This window comes from Denticeps clupeoides, chromosome 20 (genome assembly GCF_900700375.1).
Source record: "Denticeps clupeoides chromosome 20, fDenClu1.1, whole genome shotgun sequence".
In the NCBI taxonomy this organism is placed as follows: Eukaryota; Metazoa; Chordata; class Actinopteri; order Clupeiformes; family Denticipitidae; genus Denticeps; species Denticeps clupeoides.
Window position 1 is genome coordinate 5599511 of NC_041726.1, and position 23233 is coordinate 5622743.

At 43.2% G+C, this 23233-nt stretch overlaps 3 protein-coding genes and 2 long non-coding RNA genes across 7 annotated transcripts; 3 read left to right on the forward strand and 2 right to left on the reverse strand.

The window, feature by feature from the left end:
• Nucleotides 1–14: 14 nt before the first annotated feature.
• Nucleotides 15–2855, reverse strand: LOC114770456 (mediator of RNA polymerase II transcription subunit 30). Of its 2 annotated transcripts, none has more exons than XM_028964397.1 (5): nt 2802–2855; nt 1900–2124; nt 1668–1826; nt 781–870; nt 15–554 (listed from the first exon to the last, which is right to left on the reverse strand). In XM_028964397.1, the coding sequence occupies exons 2-5, from the start codon at nt 2122–2124 to the stop codon at nt 462–464; spliced, it is 567 nt and encodes a 188-aa protein (XP_028820230.1). In that variant the 5' UTR covers nt 2802–2855; the 3' UTR covers nt 15–461. The 2 variants fall into 2 exon arrangements, with proteins under 2 accessions (XP_028820230.1, XP_028820231.1); XM_028964398.1 differs by lacking the exon at nt 2802–2855 and adding an exon at nt 2213–2388.
• A 4191-nt stretch (nt 2856–7046) lies between these two features.
• LOC114770467 (salivary glue protein Sgs-3) lies at nt 7047–8926 on the forward strand. The gene is made up of 2 exons (XM_028964419.1): nt 7047–7173; nt 8128–8926. The coding sequence occupies exons 1-2, from the start codon at nt 7123–7125 to the stop codon at nt 8494–8496; spliced, it is 420 nt and encodes a 139-aa protein (XP_028820252.1). The 5' UTR covers nt 7047–7122; the 3' UTR covers nt 8497–8926.
• A 1353-nt stretch (nt 8927–10279) lies between these two features.
• LOC114770568 (uncharacterized) lies at nt 10280–11027 on the forward strand. The gene is made up of 2 exons (XR_003743363.1): nt 10280–10439; nt 10695–11027. It is a non-coding gene; the product is annotated as an uncharacterized LOC114770568 (long non-coding RNA).
• A 3316-nt stretch (nt 11028–14343) lies between these two features.
• On the forward strand, nt 14344–17921 carry LOC114770349 (uncharacterized). The gene is made up of 2 exons (XR_003743336.1): nt 14344–14583; nt 16289–17921. It is a non-coding gene; the product is annotated as an uncharacterized LOC114770349 (long non-coding RNA).
• A 130-nt stretch (nt 17922–18051) lies between these two features.
• anxa14 (annexin A14) lies at nt 18052–22257 on the reverse strand. 2 transcript variants are annotated; one of them, XM_028964199.1, is made up of 13 exons: nt 22199–22257; nt 21896–21935; nt 21573–21675; nt 20929–21017; nt 20727–20840; nt 20514–20604; nt 20350–20429; nt 20167–20202; nt 19758–19848; nt 19031–19138; nt 18766–18821; nt 18500–18607; nt 18052–18279 (listed from the first exon to the last, which is right to left on the reverse strand). In XM_028964199.1, the coding sequence occupies exons 2-13, from the start codon at nt 21914–21916 to the stop codon at nt 18220–18222; spliced, it is 957 nt and encodes a 318-aa protein (XP_028820032.1). In that variant the 5' UTR covers nt 21917–21935; nt 22199–22257; the 3' UTR covers nt 18052–18219. The 2 variants fall into 2 exon arrangements, with proteins under 2 accessions (XP_028820032.1, XP_028820031.1); XM_028964198.1 differs by having other exon boundaries at nt 20167–20205.
• Nucleotides 22258–23233: the final 976 nt, after the last annotated feature.

Here is a 23233-nt window from a genome sequence, read left to right on the forward strand (position 1 = left end):
AATTCAGACCTGCTCAGTGTAAAAAAAAATTAAAAAAAATTTGCAGGATTTTTGCCCGTGATGTAAACATGTGCTGATAAGCTGGATGGTAGGTAATTTTACACTCTTTCTTTCCTTCACTCACTCACACACAAACACCATATACAGAAATATAAGAACATAGCTGCCGTGGTTCAAGATGCTGTGAAGCAGTTCATGCTCTAGGAGGAGTCAGTTGTCAACTCAGCGGATCCGGAATACATTTCCTCGTATCCCCTCTCACTGACCGCAGATCAGTCTCCTGTGCTTTGTGCTTTTCTTTTTTTGCGTGATTTTAATGAAACGTGATACGGCAGGAGAGGAGAATACGACATAGATTCCGTTCAAGGAGATCGGCTGACAACGCGGCTCAGAGTGGGGACGGTCGGTTCACAGAATGAGAGGGCAGGGCGTGGCCCCTGCCGGGCGTCCGGTGAGGAGTGCTAACGGAGCGTCAGCATGGCATTTACATCCCACAGGAGGTTCCGCATCTGGTCCATCAGAGCCTTCATCTCCAGGTTCTTCTGCCTCACCTTCTGCAGGAGCAACATGAAGCACAGACAGATGTTGAGGGCGCTGAAAATATTTCTGACTGCATTTTAAAACGCATTCATTCATATCTAAAACACTTTGAAATGAAGGCCAAAGATAATTTACGCAGACAAACAAGGTTCTTTTTAATGAACAGCTTTAAGTGAGAATATAGAGAGGATATTGGTCACTTAAACCCGAGAGAAACTGAACAGAAAAGTGAGCACAGACCTCGAGCACATCCTGCTTCTCCTGGCTCACCGCTGGACTGCAGGGTTCAACTCGTGCTGACGTCATCTCCACTCCAACATAGGGCACCAACTGGACGAAGAGAAAACCCGGCACTTCCTCATCAAAACATACACGACTTCTCCTAATCAATATGTTCCTCATAAAAGTATGCTCATTTAACACACTCGCCTATGAATCAGAAGACCACAAAGTCCCAGGTTCAAACCCAACTTGCTACCATTTTGTCCCTGAGCAAGACACTTAACCCTGAGTGTAAGTCACTCAGTAAGGGCTACTTATAAAAGCTGCAAGTGTAAATAATGTCTTAATAACACAGATATATCTTTAACGTTTCTTTTTGATTTGGGGCAGTGGCGGCCTATAGGGTAAAGCACCGTCCCCACACGCTGCTCCCCGGGTGCCTGCTCACCGTTTACCATGGGTGATGGTTGAAAGCAGAGGACACATCTCCTTGTGCTGTGCTTCACAATGACAATCACTTCACTATTTGGTGAAAAAAGTTCACATTTTGAAAAAATGTTAATGAACTTAAATGGAAATCTAACCTGATCTAATCAAACCAAGAAACCTAAAATGTGCTAGCCGATTGTGTAGTAGGGGTGTTAGTAGTCTAGTGGGTAACAACCTAACCTACGGACCAAATAAATTACAGGTTAAAGCCCCACTTACTACCATTGTGCCCCTGAGTAAGAGACTTAACCCTGAGTGTCTCCAGGGGGGACTGTCCCTGTCACTACTGACGAAGTCGCTCTGGCGAAGGATGCCTGATGTAAACTCTGTCCTCTAGACCTGGAGAACCATTGATGCAGTAATGCTGAACGCATTACTTCACGCAGCACTAATAGAATTTTTGTAATGAGACCCACCTCGGCTGGAGCCTCCTGCAGGTCAGAGGTCATCTCCACGCAGCGGTCGTACAGCAGTCGCAGCTTGCGGAAGAGCAGGGTCAGCTGCCGCAGATGCTCCTGCAGTTTGCCGAAGCGGTCCTGGTACACGGACTGGCTCTGGGTCACCCCGTTGGGAAGCTGCGGGTTCAGAACGTCAATGGAGCGAGACCTGGCGGGAAGCGCCTTCACACTCGCCGAAGAAGGAACGCACCTGAATGGCCCGCGCGAGCTGGAAGATCTCCATGGTGCGGGTGACGATGTCCTGAACCGTTTCCTGGCCGATGCGACAGAGGAAGACCGGGGAGATTTCCCGCAGAGCGCCCTGGGGGTTCATGGGAGCCTGCGGGCCGGGCCCCGGGCCCGGAGGGACGAGCTGCTGCTGCTGGGGGGGCATCGCGGCCAGGCCGGGCCCCTTCGGCGTCAACGAGATGGACATCTGGGGACCAAATGCAGTCAAAAACGCGGAACCTATAATCATAGCCTGCTACGAAACTCCCCCTCCCACACGTCTCTACACCACTTACTAAGATCGTGTCCCTGAGGTGGACACCGGGGGACTGTCCATGTGTCACTCATGCATTCATTCATTCATTCTGTCCGCCGAATTTACAAAATGCACACAAATACATACAGCTAGAGATGGAATTACAAAAAAATAAAATACATTTTTATTTTACTTTTTTCTTGCAAATTAGCTGAATTTGCCGCGATTACCGTCAGAAACGCACTTACAGTATTTTTATTTTTTAAACTGGCTGAATTGCGAATTAAACGAATGCGCTTAATATAACAGTAAAATGTAAAAACGCAACGTGCTGATTTTTATCGTCTACACAGTCAACACGGTCGAATCCTTTAAGCGCAGAGCGGGAAATAAATGTTTTGGCGGTTTTAGATTTTTTAAAAAAGTAATAATGATAATTATAATAATTATAATAGCAGACTCACACGAACATAAACACGCGTTACCCGGACAAACGCCGTACAACGTGTCCGCAAAGCGAACTAAACCCGGCGACCGGGGAGGGACACAGTAATACCTCCAGGGACTTTGATTTGATTAAATTTTTTTTTTTTTTTTGGATTAAAAAAAAGAACATTTTAAACACGTACTTGTGGGACCTGCTCTGTCCGCCGCGGTTTAAGGCGCCATTCGGGCTTTTTTGAGCGAGCGAACGCCGCGCGACGCCGGCGCGGAGTGACGTCACTTCCGCGGCCGCCCCGGTGGTCGCCGCTGGGTGGCGCTCTGCGCGGCTCCCTTTCCGATAAGAAGCTCGTAACATCTCTTCATCTTGATCTTCTGGACTTCTACGGCTAAAAGCAGTAGCGAAACTAATTTTTCCCACAGTAAATAAAAGCTCCAAACAGAAGTAAGAATGATTAAAAAGTGGCAACAGTGTCGTTTGGTTTGAGAAAACCTGTTTGTACAGTACAGGCCAAAAGTTTGGACACACCGTCTCATTCAATGTGTTTTCTTTATTTTTATGACCATTTACGTTGGTAGATTCTCACTGAAGGCATCAAAACTATGAATGAACACGTGTGGAGTTATGTACTTAACAAAAAAAGGGGAAATAAGTGAAAACATGTTTTATATTCTAGTTTCTTTGCTCTGATTTCTGCTTTGCACACTCTTCTCTCGATGAGCTTCAAGAGGTCGTCACCTGAAATGCTTCTCCAACAGTCTTGAAGGAGTTCCCAGAGGTGTTTAGCACTTGTTGGGGTCCAGCTCACCCCAAACCATCTGGATTGGGTTCAGGTCCGGTGACTGTGGAGGCCAGGTCTCCACTTTTTGTTAAGTACAGAACTCCACATGAGATCATTGAAAAATTTTGAATGAATGAAATTAGTATTTGAACCCCCATCAGTCAGCAAGATTTCTGTCTCCCAGTTGTATCTTACATGTAAAAGCTGACATTGGGAGCTTCTTAACTGGTTACCTGTATTAAAGACACCAGTCCAAGCAATCTACCCAGACTCTGCACCATGGCCAAGACCAAAGAGCTTTCCAAGGATGTCAGAGACAAGATTGTGGACATGAACTCGGCCGGAATGGGCTACAGCTGGGTGAGGAGGTGACACGAGTATTCTCAAATGGAAGAACCATAAAATAACTGCCAGTCTTCCTCGGTCTGGAGCTTCAATGATAATGAGAACGTTGTGGAGCCCAGAACCACTCAGGAGGATCGATTATCTGAAGGCGGCTGCGACCTGGGCCACCAAGGAAACAGTTGGTAACACACAACGCTGTGCAGGACTGAAATGCGCGAGAAATGTCATGTACATGAATGATTCAGAGAAGAACCGTGCAAAACTGTGTGATCTGCGAAGAACTTGCTGTGCTTGGAGCAGGAGGGATGCTCCAAGAACACCAAGGCCTAGTCTGTCTCCAGACCATAATCCCATAAAAAATATGCGAAGGGGGCTGAATGGTCGAGTTGCAAAACATCAGCCACGAAACACCAGTGACTGGGAGAGAATCGCCAAAGAGGAGTGAGATATGTTGAAACCTTGAGGCCTTGATTTTACCAGCAAGTACTAAAGCACGTGGTGCAAATGTGAATTAATCCATAACTATTTTGAACTATTTTTGTTACTGTTCTGTACCTCCCTCTCATTTTCTCTTCTGCTGCCACTTTTAATAATGAGAAGAGAGGCAGGAACTTTCCTTCAGCAATTTATTACATTTGCATTGTCTGATGCGAGCCTCATAGCTCCCGTTTTACGTGGCGCATACGGCCACGCTGGGTCATGAACAATGGCCGTCCCAGACAGCGAGATGGGATCGCCACCGTCTGGGACAATCACGCCCTTGTTGGCGAAGCATATCTCTCCCTCAAATATCGTCATTTGCATCAGCCTAGTTTCCCCACCTACACAGCTTTTCGTTTTGTGCTTCCAATACTGTCTGACAGTGTGACTGTGATCTGAAATGTTTAATAAAAATGCGAGAAAGTAATCAAAAACTAAACAAATAAAAAGTAAAATGTATGTATGAACATTCATTTAGCAATCACCCTTATCCAATCAGTCCTTGCGGGGAAGTGTATCGTTCGGGTATCAGCAGTAGCATGTTTGTTCAATCTCCATTCGACTTTAGTGACCAGATGAAGAACCGGCCCTTTTCATTGGTTCAGACGATTTATTCCCACGGAAACGACACACTAAGCTGTTGCTGCAGGTCTGGGCATTTTATTTTTTAAAATCAATGTAATTTTTCTTTTTTGGGGGGGTATTGTACAAAATTATAGGGTTTATAATTATAGCGGTTACATTTTTCTTCTTCTTTTTATTATTATTTATATTGTAGATATTCATTGTATGGACTGTAAAGAAGCCTTTCACGGCCGCCCGCTGCCCACCAAGGGTGATGGTAAAAAGCACAGGACACATTTCCCTGTGTCACCGTGTGCTGTGCTTGCTGTGCATCACAATGACAGTCACTTCACTTTCACTTTCACTGTGAACTTGTGATCAGCGTTTGTAAAGAAGCAGGAGGATCCGGCACGTTGCATCCTGAAGCAACTTGAGCTGGGTGGGGCTCACAGGATCATCTCACGGGATCGGTGAAAAACATGACCGTCCCAGCGCGGCGTATCGTTAATTACGGGGCGAAATGCCTCTGATGTCTTGCAATGTTTATCCAGCTCCTGCCATCCTGGATCACATCCTGTGCGTTTACAGATTAGCCTGTTGAGCATGAAGCAACAGTTCTGCTGTCATCACTGACCTCCTGCTCCTTCTTGCTTAGTGCGTTAATGCATTCAGAGTTCTGTTACCAGCAGACCTGAACATTTACAGCAGCATTTATCAGACACCCTTATCCAGAGCCACTTACAATCAGTAGTTACAGGGACAGTCCCCCCCTCCGGAGAGTGTCTTGCTCAGGGACACAATGGTAGTAAGTGGTTCATAGGTTCATAGCGTGACCCTCTAGGCTACTACCACCCTAGTGATAGATGACATTGTTCAGGTTTGAGTATTTATAGATGCCATTTGCACTTTGGCTTGTCAATGAATTAATGTATTAGACAGAGGTCTTTTTAGAGGACATCTTTTTGCAGATGAAAATCCTCACGCTGAAGCATTACTCCCAGCCATTAAATAAGATCTAAACCAGTTTTGTGGCTTGGTTAGGAGGCTTCACGGAAATCTGCAGATGGAAAGTACCACTTTACTGTAAACCCAGGTTCAAGGCCGACTTGCCTTGAGGCAGGGGCGTGTCCACAGGAGGTGGGACCAATCAAACAACTCTTATTTATACAGCACTTTTTACAATGAACATAGTCACAAAGTGCCTAAAAATAGAACAGTGGAACCAATTGATTACCCTGGGATGTTCAATGAGATTTATCCAGGACATATGACACATAGAGGGGCAGGCGGCACACAAACCACAACCGTTAATCAGTTATTTCAGCTGTTAATAGTGTTTAATGATTTGCATATGTTGACTTTAAGTTAATAAGTATGTTGTGCAGAGTAAGCATAGTGCCACTACGTTTTTTCCCTGAACATGTCCGGCTTTTAGACTAAATATTTGTCATGTGATTGGCTTCGGCGCGCATATTCATTCCATTAATAAAATGGCGTTCTTCCCCCCCCAGCCGCATACGTATGACCTTGTGGGTTAAATTCCGGAATGGTCAAGGTACCGTCCCAACACACTGTTCCCCAGGCGCCCTTCATGGCTGCCCACTGATCACTATAGGTGATGGGTGCCCATAAGCTGTGCTGCAGTGATTCACAATCACGAAATCAACCCCCTTTTTCCGCTTTCAGTAGTGTTTGTTTAATGGCTTCCCAGGATTGAGTAGAGCCGGACGATACGCGTTATCCCAGCGTGATGATTCCCAGCCTGATGAAGTCAGATTGCAACTTTATCATCTGAGCCGAATAAAAGCGTTCAGAGAGACAAAATTGCAAGACTTGTATTGTGCAATGCACACATATGCAAATACACATAGTGATAAGGTCATGTTGCTGAACACTCGTAAAACGTAGTAAAAAGGACTTTGAACATAGTCGGTCTCTTCGGTTCGCTTGAAATACGTTCATTTCAGATATTCGTCATGTGGCTCCCCATTGGCAATCAATGACTTATGGCAAAGTCAAAGCACAAGAAAGCTGTATTTAAATCGGTGTGGCATTGTGTCTGCAATCAAATCAGCCCAAGCCGTCTGCAGCCCTTTGTCTTCGTGCAGGACCCGGCCCGGAGGTATCGGCAGGCGTTCGCGGCTATCGAGCTCCCTTCCAGCTTCAGCGCTGCCGCTGACGGAGAGAGAGAGGCCTGGCTGCTGGCTCCTGGCTGCTGGCCATGCCATAATTACACAGGTAGATATGAGTTTGATGGCGTGACTCTTGGTATAAAACGCGAGGCAGGAGGCTGGGCCACATCAGAGGCGCAGGAAAGAGGAAAAGGAACCCGGCAGATATGATGCGATCCTCAGCCCTCTTCATCTGCCTGGTCCTGCTGTGTCTGCAGGTAGGTGCTGCTGCATCAGTGGTTGGCTTCATGAGGATTTGTTGACTTGCACAAATGAATTATAATAAGAGCAATATAAAATTTAGCATATATCAACGTTGTGTATATTAATTATGTCTCGTTTCACAGTACGTGAGCGTCCGAGTATTACTTTCCTGTCAGGGACGGATTCCGGAGGGGTTATTTGAGTTTCGTTGTGTTTCTGCCCATTTACCCTGATTGGATGTCACTGTTTAGTATGTATTGCTTTCTGTTTGCCTTCTGAACCACGTCCTCGTCGGGCCCTTAACCCGTATGTCTTGTTTTGGTGCCTGCTTGTGTTCGGTGTAATAAACCCCCGAGCGAATGTGTCCATCTGACAATTTCAAGTGTTCTTTTCACAACAGAGAATACAATCTACAACTAAAACAAGGCCATTTGACTACATCTAGATATAATGCTCTGTTGACTGTTGCTGCTCAAGAAACACCAGCTGGAAATGCTTTCAAGTTGACACCTCTCTCCTGGTCAAAAGGGAAGCCCATAAAAATATCTTTTCCACATGGCGTTCCGCCGATGCCGAGCTGAGCTCACGTTCTGGACTCGGACAAGAGATGGAAGCCACGTCTCCACAGAACTGTTGGCCTGATTAATGGCGAGATGAAAGGCAGAACGCTTATATAACAGGCCACATGTAAAAATTTGCCTCCATTATTGAAAGCGAGCAGCCAGGTGGAACAGTCTGACCTTGGGCGACCTTATAACATGACGGCAGATCTGGAACGTGTACTGACTCTAGGCGTCTTTTATATATTAAAAAAATATATATGAGTGTTGAAATTCTGACTGGTCAACATTTAGCTGCTTATACGTTGTTATTATTGTAAAATCAATATCGCTCATCATATTCAGATATAAGGGGCAGGTTCTCTGTCATTTTGAATGAATTTGAAAGTTTATTTTGTCTTCTCTTAGCGCTCCAGTTCCATTCTCGATGTTACTCTACCTCCCGCCACCACGACTCGTGTCACTACCACAGTGGGTTCTACTACCAGTAGTACCACTCGGAACCCTTCAAACACAACAACCCAGAAAGCGAACCACACCGAATCCACCACTCCGAATACCAGCCGCACCACGGCCAACCACAGCCTTTCCACCACCACTGTCAACGCTACCGTCTCCAAACCTGCGAACACAACACAGCCAAGGGATACCACCCAGAAAACCAGCAGCGATTCCACCACACCTAACCACGCCCCTCCTGGTGGAACCTCAGCCTGGCCGTCCTCCTGTAACCTACTCGGCTTCCTGATGGTATCGCTGCTGTGGTGCCAAATGTAGGCCGCTCCACCTCAGCCTTGGATATGGTGGCTGCAATGAAGGCCACTTGCATTTCTTCTTTTGTTGATTCTTGCTTTTTTACTTTTTAAAGAAAGAATACATACACCAACATCTCGACTGGGTACCCGTTGGCGCACAAATGAAATTCAAGTGAACTAAAGACTTATGCTCCACTCAGACCTCTGTGGTCCATCATAGAATGTCACCTACTATTGCCAACCCCCCACACAGGGCAAACCCCAGTCTGGGCTGATCACCTTCCTTCATCATGCTTCCTTCACTCGCACTCTGCATGCAATGCCTTCCATCATCCTTAACATTAAATTCTTATTCATAAGACGATTGCCAAATCAATGAAATGTACTTTAAGCCTAACAAATTACGATATAAAATATTATTGACACTACTGAATAAACCTACTTACAACCTATATAAATATGTGCGTAAGTGACGTTCTTGGATGATTCAAGCATAATCCAAAATGGCCTTTATTTATTTTTGGTTTTAGCTGCTTCCTGGTTAGTGCTGTTACAAGGACAGTACGAGTTCAGCTCGCTGCCTCCTCATCGCTCTCTTTGTTTTGAGCTTGCATATCATTCAATGTTTCCACTGGTTACGCCAGCTTCATTTCTCAGTTTAAAGTCAGGGAGGTTCGGGGAAGGGTTGATGCTAGAATGGCTGACGAGGCACGCCCTATGAAGGGGTATATTTCTGATGGTTGGGATTGATTCCAACCACTCAGCCCTGATAAGCAGGTATATAAAACGGCTGAAAAAAAATGGCATCCATTATGCACTCAGTGCATATTTATTTGTCTTTGGCCCTCTCTTTCCTCCTATGACGTAAAGTAAAGGCCTTGAAATGTTTGGTGAGATCGAAGTACCTTTATTTTGCTGGCTATATAAAAGCGCTAGTGATTTATTCAATATTTGCCATCGCAATCTCAAATAAAAATTAACCAGCACGATTGGTAGACAAATAAACTCCAGGATATGCAGGCAGTTTCTTCTAGCAACACTCGCTTCTGTAAGTGTTCTGTAAGTGTATCATCACCGGGGGTGTTACGGGAATACATTTGTGAGGAGCTTTAGTATCTGACGCAGTTATGAGCAAATGTGATTTTGAAATAGATGCATTGCAACACTAGTTTGATCAGCATGTGCTGCAACTGAATATAATTAGCTGTTGACGGCCTTGGTAATACTGCTAAGATTGAACGTACCCTTTTTTTTAAATATAACTTAGTATAAAAATACACTGTGTACCTTGTGGTCAAATAAAATCTGAAAACGCATGTAACGTGCACCTAATGTTACTAATATTAGTTCATTAATGCTTAATAATTGTGTATTTATGAGGTGTTAAATTAATCAAAAAAGTGACATTAGATCCATAACACATTCGTTTTCACATTTATTCATTAGATGATCCTCTGATTTCTGCAATAATCTTTTGGAGATCACAAGGAGGTTAAATAAGGTCTATATGCTTTAGAATTCATTCATATGCATGAATACATTTGTAAGCATGAATAATACTTATTACACTAACTTTGGAGAATAAAGTAAATATTTTTGGTTTTGGAAACAACTTAAAATGGTATTAAAAAAAAAAGGACTTGTTCAAATAAATAAAAGTCCATGTACAGCCTGATGGACATCTTCAAACCTCCGTTGTCTGTAATTTCTAAAGTTCACTAGGATGCGGTTGCAGGCAAATAAGTTCCAGGAGAAAGTCAAACAGGAAATAACAGGCGCCCCACCCGTATAAGAGCAGTTTGGATCCCAAAGCCGTCAAACAGAGGCAGAGGAACACACACCAGCCGCCGAAGCCGACCAAATTACCTCCAGGGCAAAGTTTGAGTTCACCCCCCCCCCGATCACAACATGAAGTTTGCGTCTTTGGTCCTCACCTTGACCTTGCTGACCTCTATGCTGCCACAGGTATCGTTCTCTCTATCCTATAGTGCAATTATACAATTCTTTTGTTGTTATAAATTATGGCTGCGCTATGAATTGTGATATTTTAAATGCATTTACCCACGCAAATTATGCTGTAGACAAGAAAAAAAGTCTCATGGTGGACTTGCGCATTTTAGTGCTCATAAGGCAGCACTGTTTGGCTGAAAACATCTTAGCGGTGATTAGTGGTGGTCCACTGGGCCCAGGTACAATTCATCTTCTGCCCTCGCTTCTCAGGGCACTGACAGTCAGAACGCCATTAAGGCTCTCTCAACAAACAGCACGGTCAACCCGACCAGCACGGCGGGCAACTCGACCAGCACGGCTCCCCTGGCGCTATCCTGGACCCCCGGCGTGCTGCTGGTGTCTGCGCTGCCGCTCCTTCTGCACTCAGCATGAACAGCCGGCCTGAAAGCCTGCACGCTTACCTACAGCCTGTTTATGGAATGCAGCTTATTTATTCTACTGGTAAATATGTAAAATGCTATTTAAGGTAAATCTGCACGACTGGCTCTGTAAAGGAAAAATATGTATCTATAATAAACCTCAATTTCAAAAGCACAGAAATAACTATGATATCTGTTTTCACTATTCTACGCAAAGATATACAAACACACACACACACACGTATACAGCACATTTCAAAGATTTTATTTAAAAAATAAATTACTTTAAGACAAAAAAACATTATTGTGTCATGTGACATAATTATAGTGGTGGCATTCAGTCCAGTGGCCTTTTTTTAGCACAATGTGCACGTCTCTTCACACGTGCAGGAACAGTCGTCTTATCTGCCACGTTTACCAGGAGGAAATGCAAATTGTAAAATGCACATAACTGGCAATGTGACTGTGCAAATGATGGCCGCCTGTTATGAAATGAATGACCCTTTTTCATCATTTTGTCACAAGATCCAATCCCATCTCTCATGGTGAGGCGTGGCGTCCTTTTTATGTTTAACTGTCAATCAATTCACCGCCACCGTGAATGGCCAGAGCACACTCCATGTGATTTGGGGCTATATAAGAAATAAATGTTTTTGATTATGTTAATTCACACGCACTTTCTAATTGCTAATGAATCGAAATCTGCGTCAAAACACTTGGGGAATTGATCACAACGTCAAGATGAGGGATTTAGCAGGACACAGTGGCACGACACCGTGGCACGACACCACCTTCACCCAGTGATACTGTAAGAAAATTAATAATAGTTCCCTGAGCAGTTTTACGAAATTTTGCAAATAAAGGCGCCACGTCACCATCCGTTTTTTGATTGGTGAGTTCTTCGGTAATATGTCTGAGCAGCCACCGTGTTGTTTAATCTTAACTGATGAAGTGAAGACCTTCTCAGCTCTTAAGCACTTACTGTTCTTACTATTGGAGAACTATCATCTCAGAGAAAATACATTTTTTGTCTAATAAATGGACGGCTGCCCTCACAACTCAGTTTAATATTGAAAGTAAAAAAAAAAAACACAGGTCAATCTGAACATGCCACCACACCTCACACCCCGGCAAACGGTCACCGTACAATCAATTAATAGTGCACTTTAGTTGGAATCTCTTACTTAATGTTCGTATTCTGCTATGTACTCGGTCAGCGCAGTATCCATAACCGCTACCCAGCGATGTCTTTGGACATTTGCTTGCATTCCGTAAAAGTGAAGTGATTTTCATTGTGATGCACAGCACACGGTGCACACAGTGAAATGTGTCCTCTGCATTTTAACCCATCACCCTGAGTGAGCAGCGGGCGGCCATGACAGGTGCCCGGGGAGCAGTGTGTGGGGACGGTGCTTTGCTCAGTGACACCTCAGTGGCACCTTGGCGGATCGGGAAACTAACCGACAACCTTCTGATTACGGCGCCGCTACCTTAATTGCTAGGCCACCACTGCCCCTAATTCTTAGCTTGCTTTTTTACTTTTTTACTAGCCTTGTTCCCCTTTTGTTCGAATTCAATTATTTCATAACTGGAAAAAATGCACAGCCAGAAAAAACAGAGCGATTCAGGATGCATTTCCCTGCGTGTTGTACAGGTATAACTATGCAAATAGAAGTCTTGAATCTTGAAGAGCCTTGAAGAGGAGAATGAGTGAAGTGAAGCTGAGCTTTGCGTCATCGCCTAGATGCTTCAGTACCTTTTTCCGGATGGTAGGAGGGTTGAAGAGTGCATGTGAGGGGCGTGTAGAGTCTTTCACAATGCTGGTGGCTTTCTGGATGCGGCGTGTATGGTAAATGTTGTGGAGTGAAGAGAAACTCAGACGATCTTCTCAGCTATCCTGAGAAGCTGCGGGGTCTTGTGGACTGATACGGTGCACTTCACAAACCAGACAGTGATGCAGCTGGTCAGAATGCTCTCAATAGTCCCTCTATAGAAGGTGGTGAGGATGGGTGGTGGGAGATGGTGCACCCATCATTTACTGACCTTGCTGTTCATGATCTGGGGCGGTCAAGTTGGTCAAGTCTGGGTTCAGCAATAAAATGAACAACTCGAATGCGCTGAATAGACAATACAGGATTGAAATAACTGTTTTTTTTATCGTTATTAATTCACCCATATTTACTGGCCACATGCAGGTCATGCCAAGTTTTGTGATGTCTTTTTCTAGATCAGGTTTTAGCTTTCAGATTACATTGTAGCGGCACTATATGTGCTGTAAATAATTTAACATTTTATTTTATTTGCAAGATCAACAAACCCCAGCTGGTCACTTGATGAGAAAACGAAAGGTTCATGTTAGAAATGGAAGGTTGCGTCCTGCCAAACCGGTTTTGACACCTGAAGTGTTCGGTCACAGAGTGCGAGTGCATGAAAGTTGAATAAACAAAGAAGGAAAAACAAAGGAAAAGCCGCACAAAGCAAAAAACGGGGACACGTATTTCCATTTCAAATGGCATATACATATATACAAAGCAGCGCTATTTCAAACTTTTTTTTTGCTCCTCCACTGCAATGTTAATTTATAAGGGGATAACTCCCCCCCAAAAAAGAACAAATATCAAAATATTCCTATTAAATAGTTATGACTTTTGTTTGTCTACCTGTATTCAAGTCCAAGTTTTTGTTAAGCTTAAAATTCTAACCAATTCACATAGAAATACAACATTAGAGCCATAGTAAATAACAGTACTTTTATGCAAGGTTCATAACATCTTGGTGGCAGATTACGCAGGACACCTTTGGATATTTAGATGTTTTCTGGGCCATCAGTAACAAGCAAGAAATTGTCATTTTTTGATGATTAAGGTGTTCTGGCTAGAAATATAAAAGAGAAAATAAAGACTCAGCATTTATAAAAAGAAGTCTTTACACCTGACACATTACTCTAAAAGTTTTTTTTCTGTGAAGTCATGCATATTTATTGACTCGGTTATACACTAAATAGGGGTTGCCTAAGTTCACCTTTTCGGCCTTGGACAAACAAAAGAATGATTTAGTAAAAAGTGTGACCTTTCAATAATTTAAATAGCTGAAATAAGGACGAGTTCAGCACCCACTATGATTAAAAACTGACGACCTCAGGAAGTACATTATGAATGTATTCAGTAAATATTATGTAATACGTATTATGTCATAAGTATATGCATGATATATGTATATTACATTATATTACTGGGAAGTAACATTTCCAAGTGCTAGTGATGCAATCATTGGCAAAATGAAATAAGTAAAGGTATGGACATAACAGCACGATGGTGGAGGAATGGTGTGAAACCTGAAACATGTGTACAGTTGAGTCAGATGCCCCTCCTGCAAAAATATTTCATAAACAGTACACTTTTTTTGGATGGGGGGGAGGGGGTTCTTTTCCTAATTTTTTTCCTCTGACTGTAATATCACATTCAAATTTTTAGACAGCACTTCTCCCAACATTTCCCAGACTGAGAAGGTCACTGCTGGTGTGATTTCCCCCTGGTCCCCGGAATACCTCATTGACTCGAACCTGTGACCCGTGGTCAAGCTCATACGTCAGGTCAACACTGAGGGCCGAGGATTTAAGAGCCGGGCCGATCGAGCTGAACTCAGTCTCCACTGAGCTCCATCCCACCTCTTGGTTCAACATGAGGTTTCTGCTCCTGCTCTTCTGCGCCTTCACCCTGCTGGCATTGGCCCAGGGACAGGTAAAGTGTCCTCTGTGGATTTAATGTCACCGATACGGCTGGATTCTTACCGCTGTTTTACGCTGTTGCAATGGAGATGGAAGGAATATGTTCCTTAAGTAGTATTTAAGGATTGTTATTAGTATTCCATTAATGTAGATATTACTTTCTTTTTTTAAAGTATGTAAAATGCATGCGCAAAATTGCTGTAGTGTCAGGACTCGGACTTTGGGAGGTGTTCCGGTCCCGTATTCTGGAGTTTTGTATTGTGCTTATGTGTGGCCCCCGATTTCCTAAGTGTGTTCACATGTTGTGTCTAGAATCTATGCTTTATTGCTGCCCGGTTCTTGAATGTGTCCCCTGTCTACGTTGGTGTGGACTGTGCTGTGCTGTGTATTGTCCTTGTACTCTCTTGTTTTAGTTAACTCGGTCTTGTGAAGTCGGGCATATGGGTCGTCCATCACTGCCATGCAGTGTGATGCTTTTTGATGATGTTCTGCTGTGAATCCTTGGGTCCTTCTGACCAAGCACATCCCTTTGTGGAATCTGTATTCCCTGATGGCGGTGTGAGTATGAGTCTGATCTATGGAAGCACCACCTTACAAGCTACTGGAATTGAATACAACGAAATGTGTCCTCTGTATTTAACCATCACCCTTATGAGCAGTGGGCAGCCATGACAGGCGCCCGAGGAGCAGTGTGTGGGGACGGTGCTTTGCTGAATGACATCTCAGTGGCAACCTTCTGATTACGGGACATCTTCCTTACCTGCTAGGCCACCACCATGTCAGGTGGCTGGTGTAAATGTTATGGCTGATCAGATTATACTTTTTAAAGACTATGTAGTTCAGGCCTTTCTCTTGCCAGGAAATTGTTGTCATTGTTAATTCAATATTTTAATTATTACAATGGAATCCTATTTAGGGCATGTTCTATATGTGAAATTAATCTGAACCTGAGATAACAGATACATTTGGGCAGCTTACAGTTTATTATATTGAACATTTACTTGGCCTTTCTGGGATGCCAGACAAGCACAAAAGTAAAAATGAATTACTCACTGTAAACATCTGTAATTTCTTCACACTTTTCAGAGCATCATCATAAAAAGCAAGAAAAGAAGCAAAATGGAAATAATATGAATATTTAAATAAAATCAGATTGCTTTTATTATCACATCACCTGACACCAATGCACAGGTGCATATAAGTGAGATTCTTGTGTGGTGTGACAAAAGGCAATTACAATTTATGTAAATAAATGAATGTTATGTGCATTGTAGAAACAATAAACCTATACATATACACATACTATTTTAATTCAACTGACTGTATCGTGCAAATAGGGCAGATTGAGGTTATGGGTCATGAGTTTGGTGGTTATGAGTCAGTGTGGCGCTGGTTTGTGGTCCGAGTGCATCTGATGGTTGGGTGGAAGAAAGGATGGAGTCAAACACTTCCCGCATTATTGGTTTACAGAGTTTCCAAGAAAGATCTGTCGAGTAAATAGTGTTCGATTTGTTCATTCAGTGAAAGTCAGTTTGGAACTCTGCATTTCCGCGAGTCACAATTTAAATGAGATGAGATTATCCGTGATTCTTCATTTCTAAGGTAGCATTTGTAGTTTGCCAAGGACGTATGCACCTACACACATTTTGGTCAGCTATTTTGTGTTTATCTAAAAACGTTCAGACTTTTAAAAAATTCTTTTTGTTTGTACCGAAAAGGCTGCACATGGGAAAAGCCAGAGACTGAAACCAACTGTTGCAGCAGCAAAGCAAACAACTATGACGATGACAACTACACTTCCTCCAACAACTACAACTACAACTCCTCCAACTCCAACTACACTTCCTCCAACTACAACTACAACTACACTTCCTCCAACTACAACTACAACTACACTTCCTCCAACTACAACTACACTTCATACAATGACAGTACATACTACCAGCGTAGCCCAATCAACAAGCACCGGAGCTTCCTCGACTGGCACAAGCACAACTCTCTCGGGAACATCCAACAGCTCTAACAGCACTAGTAATTCTACTACAACTAGTAGTAATACCAGTTCTCCGAGTAGCAGCTCCTCAGGAACTGGCCTCAACGGTAGCCTGGTAACTTGTATGAAGTGCGTTCTGTTGTTAATGTTCCGGTTCTGAGCGGCTGAAACGTCCAAGACGAAAGTAAATTATTGGGTGTCACTTTCACAAGTTAACGATTAAGAAGGGTGGGACACTGAGTACGATATGTGAAATTAACCTGAACCCGTTAGTTGCTTTGGGCAGCTTACAGTTTATTATGTTGAACATTTTCTTGCCGATTCAGGGCTGCCAGACAAGTACAAAAGTACTATAAATTGGTAAATTCTTAACACTTTTCAGAGCATCGTCTTTAAAAGAAGAAGAATGCTGGCGAGGTATTTAGCTGTTTGCTATCGCTACTTTGCCTACCTTTTCTTTGACACTGAGAATATTTATTTTCATTTGATGTTTGCACCCAAACTGTTCCAGCCATGTAACAGTGTGTGCAGCCCAAAATGTCTGCTAATTCTGTGCCATTACACGTTGGGCAGCATTTTCAAACTGGCAATAAGCACAGTGCTGCGGCCTAAAGGTGTGACGTTAAACGTGTCCTCATATGAGTAAAAAGAGCCACTTGCTAGTCGTTGAAGAAACTCAATGAGAGGAGCCTGACTGACAGCTCTCATGCATGCCACGCCTTTAAACCTCATCATTAACATCATTAAGCATCTAGTTTATTTCCTAAGAATGCCTCTGAGTTTACACTAGCATACATACCCATCGCTTAGTGCGTAGCGCCAGTTTGAAAATAGTGCCCACTGAATGTAGTGCCCGCTTTGCTGATCATTGATCACCAGGATTTTAACTAGTTGATCAGGGGGTCTGGTTGGTTCCAGCATTATCCTAATCTTAACTTTCTGAACCTCATATGTGCTTCCCCTAAACTTTTTTTTGTCTGTTTAAAAATGAAATATGCTGTATCTTTAAGTTTTTCAAAGCTGAACATTTAAGTATTTATTAAGGTTTGGAGCACTTTTCGTTGTTAAAAATGTATAACTGTGGATAATAGAAATAATGAGGTTATATTATGTAGCGTCTGTGGTCTAAAATGACCTTCTATTGTTCAGTTCATGTTTTTATTCATAATGAGATCCTTTTTAAGGGCTAATGTGGAATACCCCCATATACCCCCTATACTATAACTGCTATGCACCTTTTTGAGTTCTGTGAAAAAACATTTGATCTATCATGGTATTTAATTTGCCTTGTCTGGTCTGTCATTGCACAGAAATTGTGCAATGTACAGAATAAAATTAAAGGAAGAAAAAAACCTTTATTATCTGGTCATTTAATTTGCTGAGTGTCCGGATGCCATGTGTAACTTAGAGCATTCAGAACATTTAAAGGCAAAAGAAAATAATGCTGAAATGCAATATACTCTAGTTTGCTAAAGTGAAGAACAGGGGACGAGGTGTGTCTCAAACATTAAAAAAAAAATTTTTACTCAGAAAAGCAAAACAAGAACAAGATATCAGTTCAGAAACCAGTTGGGCAACATGAACACAGCTTGTCACAAAGCTTGAAAAGAACGAATCGATGTCGGCCACAGACGACTCTTTCTGTGCGACATCATTTCAATCTTCTGCTCCACATAACGCTAGCAGAACAGTCTGGACATCTCCTTTAAAATGCTTCTGCAAAAAAAAAAAAAAAATTGAAATGGTAAAATTCATTTCCTTGCCGATTATTTCTCTCTCTCTGTGTGTGTATGTGTATATATATATATATACACACACACACACGCAAAAAATATATATATATATACACACACACACACACACACACACACACACACACACACACATATATATATATATATCTTTTTTTTTTTTTTTTTTCATGGATTTATGTCACCTGTAAAGATGAGTAGAGGGAGGTGCCGGTTTCTTTCAGGTAGGCTACTCTGATTCTCAGCAAATCTTCTTCACAATGTGACACAAGAACATCCTGGACCACACCACCCTGTGTACACACACACACACACACAAACATGTATGCATGGGGTAAACAAACACTAGACGTTTCGCCAAGCCACAGCTCACAAATATAACACAACTTTGAGGAGCCACCAAATTGATTATGGGATTAGAAAGCGGTAGGATTATTTAGGATTGCGCTACCTTCATGGACTGAAGACGCTGGGCCAAGTAAACACCTGGATTCTGTACCCACCGGACTTCGAACGGGACGGCATTTTGCAACATGCGTGGACAAATAACGACAAACACAAATACCTGTTTGTACATGAAACACATGACGCTGTTAAAACCGCAATAATGTAAATAATATTACATCTTTACTTAAGGTCAGGTTATTACACAGTGTCTGACGTTGTGAGCAGAGCATCAGCCAGAACAGAACTGGTTCACTCACTCACTCACTCACCAAGCGTCTTTAACCCCAGCTTCAGGTCTCCAGACAACAGTCCTCCAAAATGTTTCTGCAGCGCTTCATCCACCCTCTGGTCCCTCTCAGCTTCCAGTGTGTCCATCACTGCCAGCACACAAAAACACGCACCTTTCAAAGCCGTGGTTCAGTGGCAGCCAGCAGAGAAATATGACAAGGACGTCACCAATGCCAGTCATTTTGCAGTCATTTGTTAATTACAGGCTCGTCCTCCGCGAAACAACACAGGACTTCACCCAGGTTGAAATGACAGGCTACTGCAACCCCTCTGGGCTGCCAGCAGCATTGAGTTGGGTAATGTAGCTCCGGCGAAGCGGATTGTCTGCAGACATCTGATTGTTGGCCTTGGCTGATTTGGTGACAGGCGTCGCAGGCAGAAAGAATTTGGCCGGATTTCCTCTGAGGGTCAAATACAGTTGGGGCGGGTGACCCAAAACCTTTTCTTTATCGAATCTAACATGAAATTTACAACTTTAACAATGGAATGACAGCATTTTACATCTGTCTGGTGTTATTTTAACGGATCAAACAACTGTTTTGCATCAAAAAAAGAGGACATTTCGCAATGACGCTAAACTTTTTGTCAGCATTTGGCTTTGTTTTAAAAAGGAAAATGTCTGTATTAATTGCTTGTGTTTGTACGAGGCAGACTATCGTTTCCAGCAGCATAAGCCCCCAAAAAACAACGCTATACTATCATTTGTACCATTGGCAAGATGCTGTGGGTTCTTTGTGGTGAGAATCTCAATCCATGGTGCCGAATCACTTTTCTTATTGCTGAGCTCTTTTGAAAGATGCTGAAAAACATACAAAATAGGTATGAATTTTAAAAGCTATTAATGCACAGTTCCGTTTCCTATTCGCTTGACCAGATGAGGGTCACGGAGGCAGCAGGATGATCTGGTCAGACTAGACGCCAGCACTGGGGGTCTCCAGCTGGTACTGGGAGATCTCCCAAGGTGCTCCCAAGACAGCCAGGAGACATAATCTGGGCCTTCCCTGGGGTCTCCACTCATTCCACTCCACATTTAGAGTTAATTATATTGTGACGATCACATTCCGAAAAAAATTTGCTTCTATGTTCTTGAGATCTAAACAGTTGAAAATGTACTTACATTAACATCCTGGTCAATGTTACCTTTGCCATATTCCTTCTGTGGGTCAGAGAAACATAAACGTTACCCTCCTCCTCAGATACATCCTTCCTGTCCTGGCAGTCTGCAGAATGGTTCTTTTAATGGCTGCCCATGAAGTGCACTCTCTGATTAGCTTCTCTGTCATTGTTAGAGTAGAACAACCTTCAGCAAAGCCAGGAGGAGCTTGGTGAAGTCTCCACTGGTCTCGCTAATCAGGTCCTTCTCCAAGTCTCGATTGTATTCTGTCAATTAGTTAATATAGATGGATGAGCATTGAATCAACAGAGTATTTTTTGTTGGTTTGGGTTCCAGTGTGAGCCCCTCACGTGTTTTGTAGGCTGCAGTGACCTTGCGGAGCTGTTCGGGCGTCCTGGTGCATAGAACCTCCAGCACAGTCTCCTCATCCGTCCCCAAGCCCTGACAAGACCCAACAGCGGGTTAAGTACATCACAGACGGGTACTGGCCACTCAGTTCGTGGAACCGGGTCACTAGTTGGTCACCAGTGAGAAGCTATGTACTGTAGCAATAATCTCCTCACCTCCATGGCCCGACGAAGCCGCTGGGCATCGAATTGTTCCGGGGTCATCATGAGGTTCAACATCAGGGTCTCCAAGTCTCCTGACACCACCGTTTTCAGCTCAGCTTTCAGATCCTGGCACAGTAAAGCTGGGACTTGAGGCGTCTACACTCTTTTTAAAAAACAAAGTACCTATGGATTGTTACGTGAGGATTATGATCACCTTCTGTGTAGCAGAGGAGAAGATCCTCATGATGTCCTGCCTTTGAGCGTTGTTGCGGTTTGTTAGGATCCTCACCAGAGACCCTGCGTCTACATTTACAGCATTTATCAGACACCCTTATCCAGAGCGACTTACAGTCAGTATTTACAGGGACAGTCACCCCCTTGAGACACTCAGGATTAAGAGTCTTGCTCAGGGACGCGATGGTAGTAAGTGGGATTTGAACCTGTGACTTTGTGGTCTTCTCAAAAACGAGTATGTTACACACTGCCAGAGCTGGGTAGAGTAGTCAAAAATTTTACTCACGTTATTCAATATAAGTAAGAGTACAAAAGTATGTATTGATAAGACTACTCAACTAATGAGTAACTATTGGACTGTAATATCTTATTTGAAAAATATACAGAAATTCTGGTATTTCCTAATAATAATAACATTTAAAAGTACAATTTGTAGTAATTAATGGACTAAATCTAAGTGTATCTTATATATTTTTTGTGTGTGTGTGTGGTGAATTTTTGCAGTGCTTGTGCTTGCGTGTAGTCATGTGACTGCATGGCTACATCCGATTGGTGAAACGATGTCATTACTCCCCACCTCTGGCCAGTGCTACCATCGACCCTCTACAAACGCAAGATTGTCACCTTTCTGCGCCAGCGCGTCCTGGATCCTTTCCACGTCCCTCCCCGCTTGGAAGTTGGGGGAGGGCCGCAGTGAACCCAGGGTTCCCCACGACATGTCTTCAGGCTGGGCGGGAAGACAATAGGGTTTTTTTTTTTTTTTGGTTATACATTCCTGAGCTACAGGCTCCGCTTTTTCTACATTCTGCTTCTGAACAAAGTGACACGGATGTCAGGTTCCAGGCATAATAATACGTTTTAGTGCTAAATACCTAAGAGTAGCCTAATAACATATTCACGCCGAGCGTGGGCTGCCCCACGGATGGCCGGTTGAACCTGAAATGCACCTTGCTTATCTCTGCTCCCATTGTGTGAGCGTCCTGCTGCCTGAAAAGACATAAAAACACATTTCTTTTGTGAAATTCTTTAAATACTAGCTGAGTTGTTGCTAGTGTTCTTTTGAAGCTGACACATTTAAATCCTTAGCGTAGCGAAATAAGCAACAAGTGTACAAATGACTCTTTAGTAATCAATATTTTCTAAATTATGTTCGAAAAGACTTCTAAAAAGGTTCGTTGAGCCCCGCGAAATGAATTAAAACCTGAAGATAAAAGAATAAATCTGCATGAGCCGAGTAAAGAACGATGTACCTGTGCACCCGGCCTGGAGAAAGCCTCAGTGGTGGCGATGAGACCTGGAGGAATTTCTTTTAAAGCATCTTATCGCTTGTGCATCTCAGTCCTGCCCATGTCTCCAGATGTCTGTCTTTTTTCTTTTCGCAACAGTGTGTCCTTCCACCAGAATGCGACTTTTATCGGGTCTTGTGTGCCAGAAAGATGCTTTCAAGCGTTACTGAGATCTCAACTTTTTCAACAAAGAAACTATGACAGTCAAGTGCACACTGAAACAATGAGAAGATACAACATGACGTGATGTTAAATTAATGTACCAAACGCCATAATCAAATTTATATAGCTACAGACCAGGCCAAAAGTTTAGACACATCTTCTCATTCAACCTGTTTTCTTTATTTTCATGACCATTTACGTTGGTAGATTCTCACTGAAGGCATCAAAACTATGAATGAACACATGTGGAATTACGTACTTAACAACAAGTGGAGACCCGGCCTCCACAGTCCTGAACCCAATCTAGATGGTTTGGGGTGAGCTGGACCCCAACAAGTGCTAAACACCTCTGGGAACTCCTTCAAGACTGTTGGAAAAGCATTTCAGGTGACGACCTCTTGAAGCTCATCGAGAGAATGCCAGGAGTGTGTAAAGCAGTAATCAGAGCAAAGAAACTAGAATATAAAACATGTTTTCAGTAATTTCACTGAATCGCAAAGTGGTAACACACTATCGTATCGCTGCTGCCGCGTGCTACCGTTACCGCCCTTAGGGGCGTGAACCCCAGACCAACGTCCGGAGACGCCGTAGTCCACTAGATTTTTGCCCATTTTTAGAGTCCCTAAACATTTGGATGGTGGGAGGAAACCGGAGAACCCAGAAGAAACCTGCGCCAACACGGGGAGAGCATGCAAGCTGAATCAGGATTCAAACTCACAACCTTACAGATTGCCCATATATGCATATATAAAATGTACTGTTTACAATACTCTCACACGTCCGTGTCACTCAACGCCTGAGGGTGGGCGGCAGGAAAATTACAGCACGCTTGAAAAG

Excerpts from the sequence above, each read along its gene's own strand:
- LOC114770456 (XM_028964397.1), bottom strand. The coding sequence starts at position 2,124 with ATGTCCATCTCGTTGACGCCGAAGGGGCCCGGCCTGGCCGCGATGCCC. Across the intron at positions 1,827-1,899 it reads AGCTCGCGCGGGCCATTCAG|CTTCCCAACGGGGTGACCCA; the intron begins GTGCGTTCCTTC and ends CTGAACCCGCAG. Across the intron at positions 555-780 it reads AGAAGCAGGATGTGCTCGAG|AAGGTGAGGCAGAAGAACCT; the intron begins GTCTGTGCTCAC and ends TTGCTCCTGCAG.
- anxa14 (XM_028964198.1), bottom strand. The coding sequence starts at position 21,916 with ATGGGAGCAGAGATAAGCAAG. Across the intron at positions 20,206-20,349 it reads TCCTCCTGGCTTTGCTGAAG|AAGGAATATGGCAAAGGTAA; the intron begins GTTGTTCTACTC and ends TCTGACCCACAG. Across the intron at positions 19,139-19,757 it reads CCCACAGCATCTTGCCAATG|TGATGGACACACTGGAAGCT; the intron begins GTACAAATGATA and ends GTGTGCTGGCAG.
- LOC114770467 (XM_028964419.1), top strand. The coding sequence starts at position 7,123 with ATGATGCGATCCTCAGCCCTCTTCATCTGCCTGGTCCTGCTGTGTCTG. Across the intron at positions 7,174-8,127 it reads TGGTCCTGCTGTGTCTGCAG|CGCTCCAGTTCCATTCTCGA; the intron begins GTAGGTGCTGCT and ends GTCTTCTCTTAG.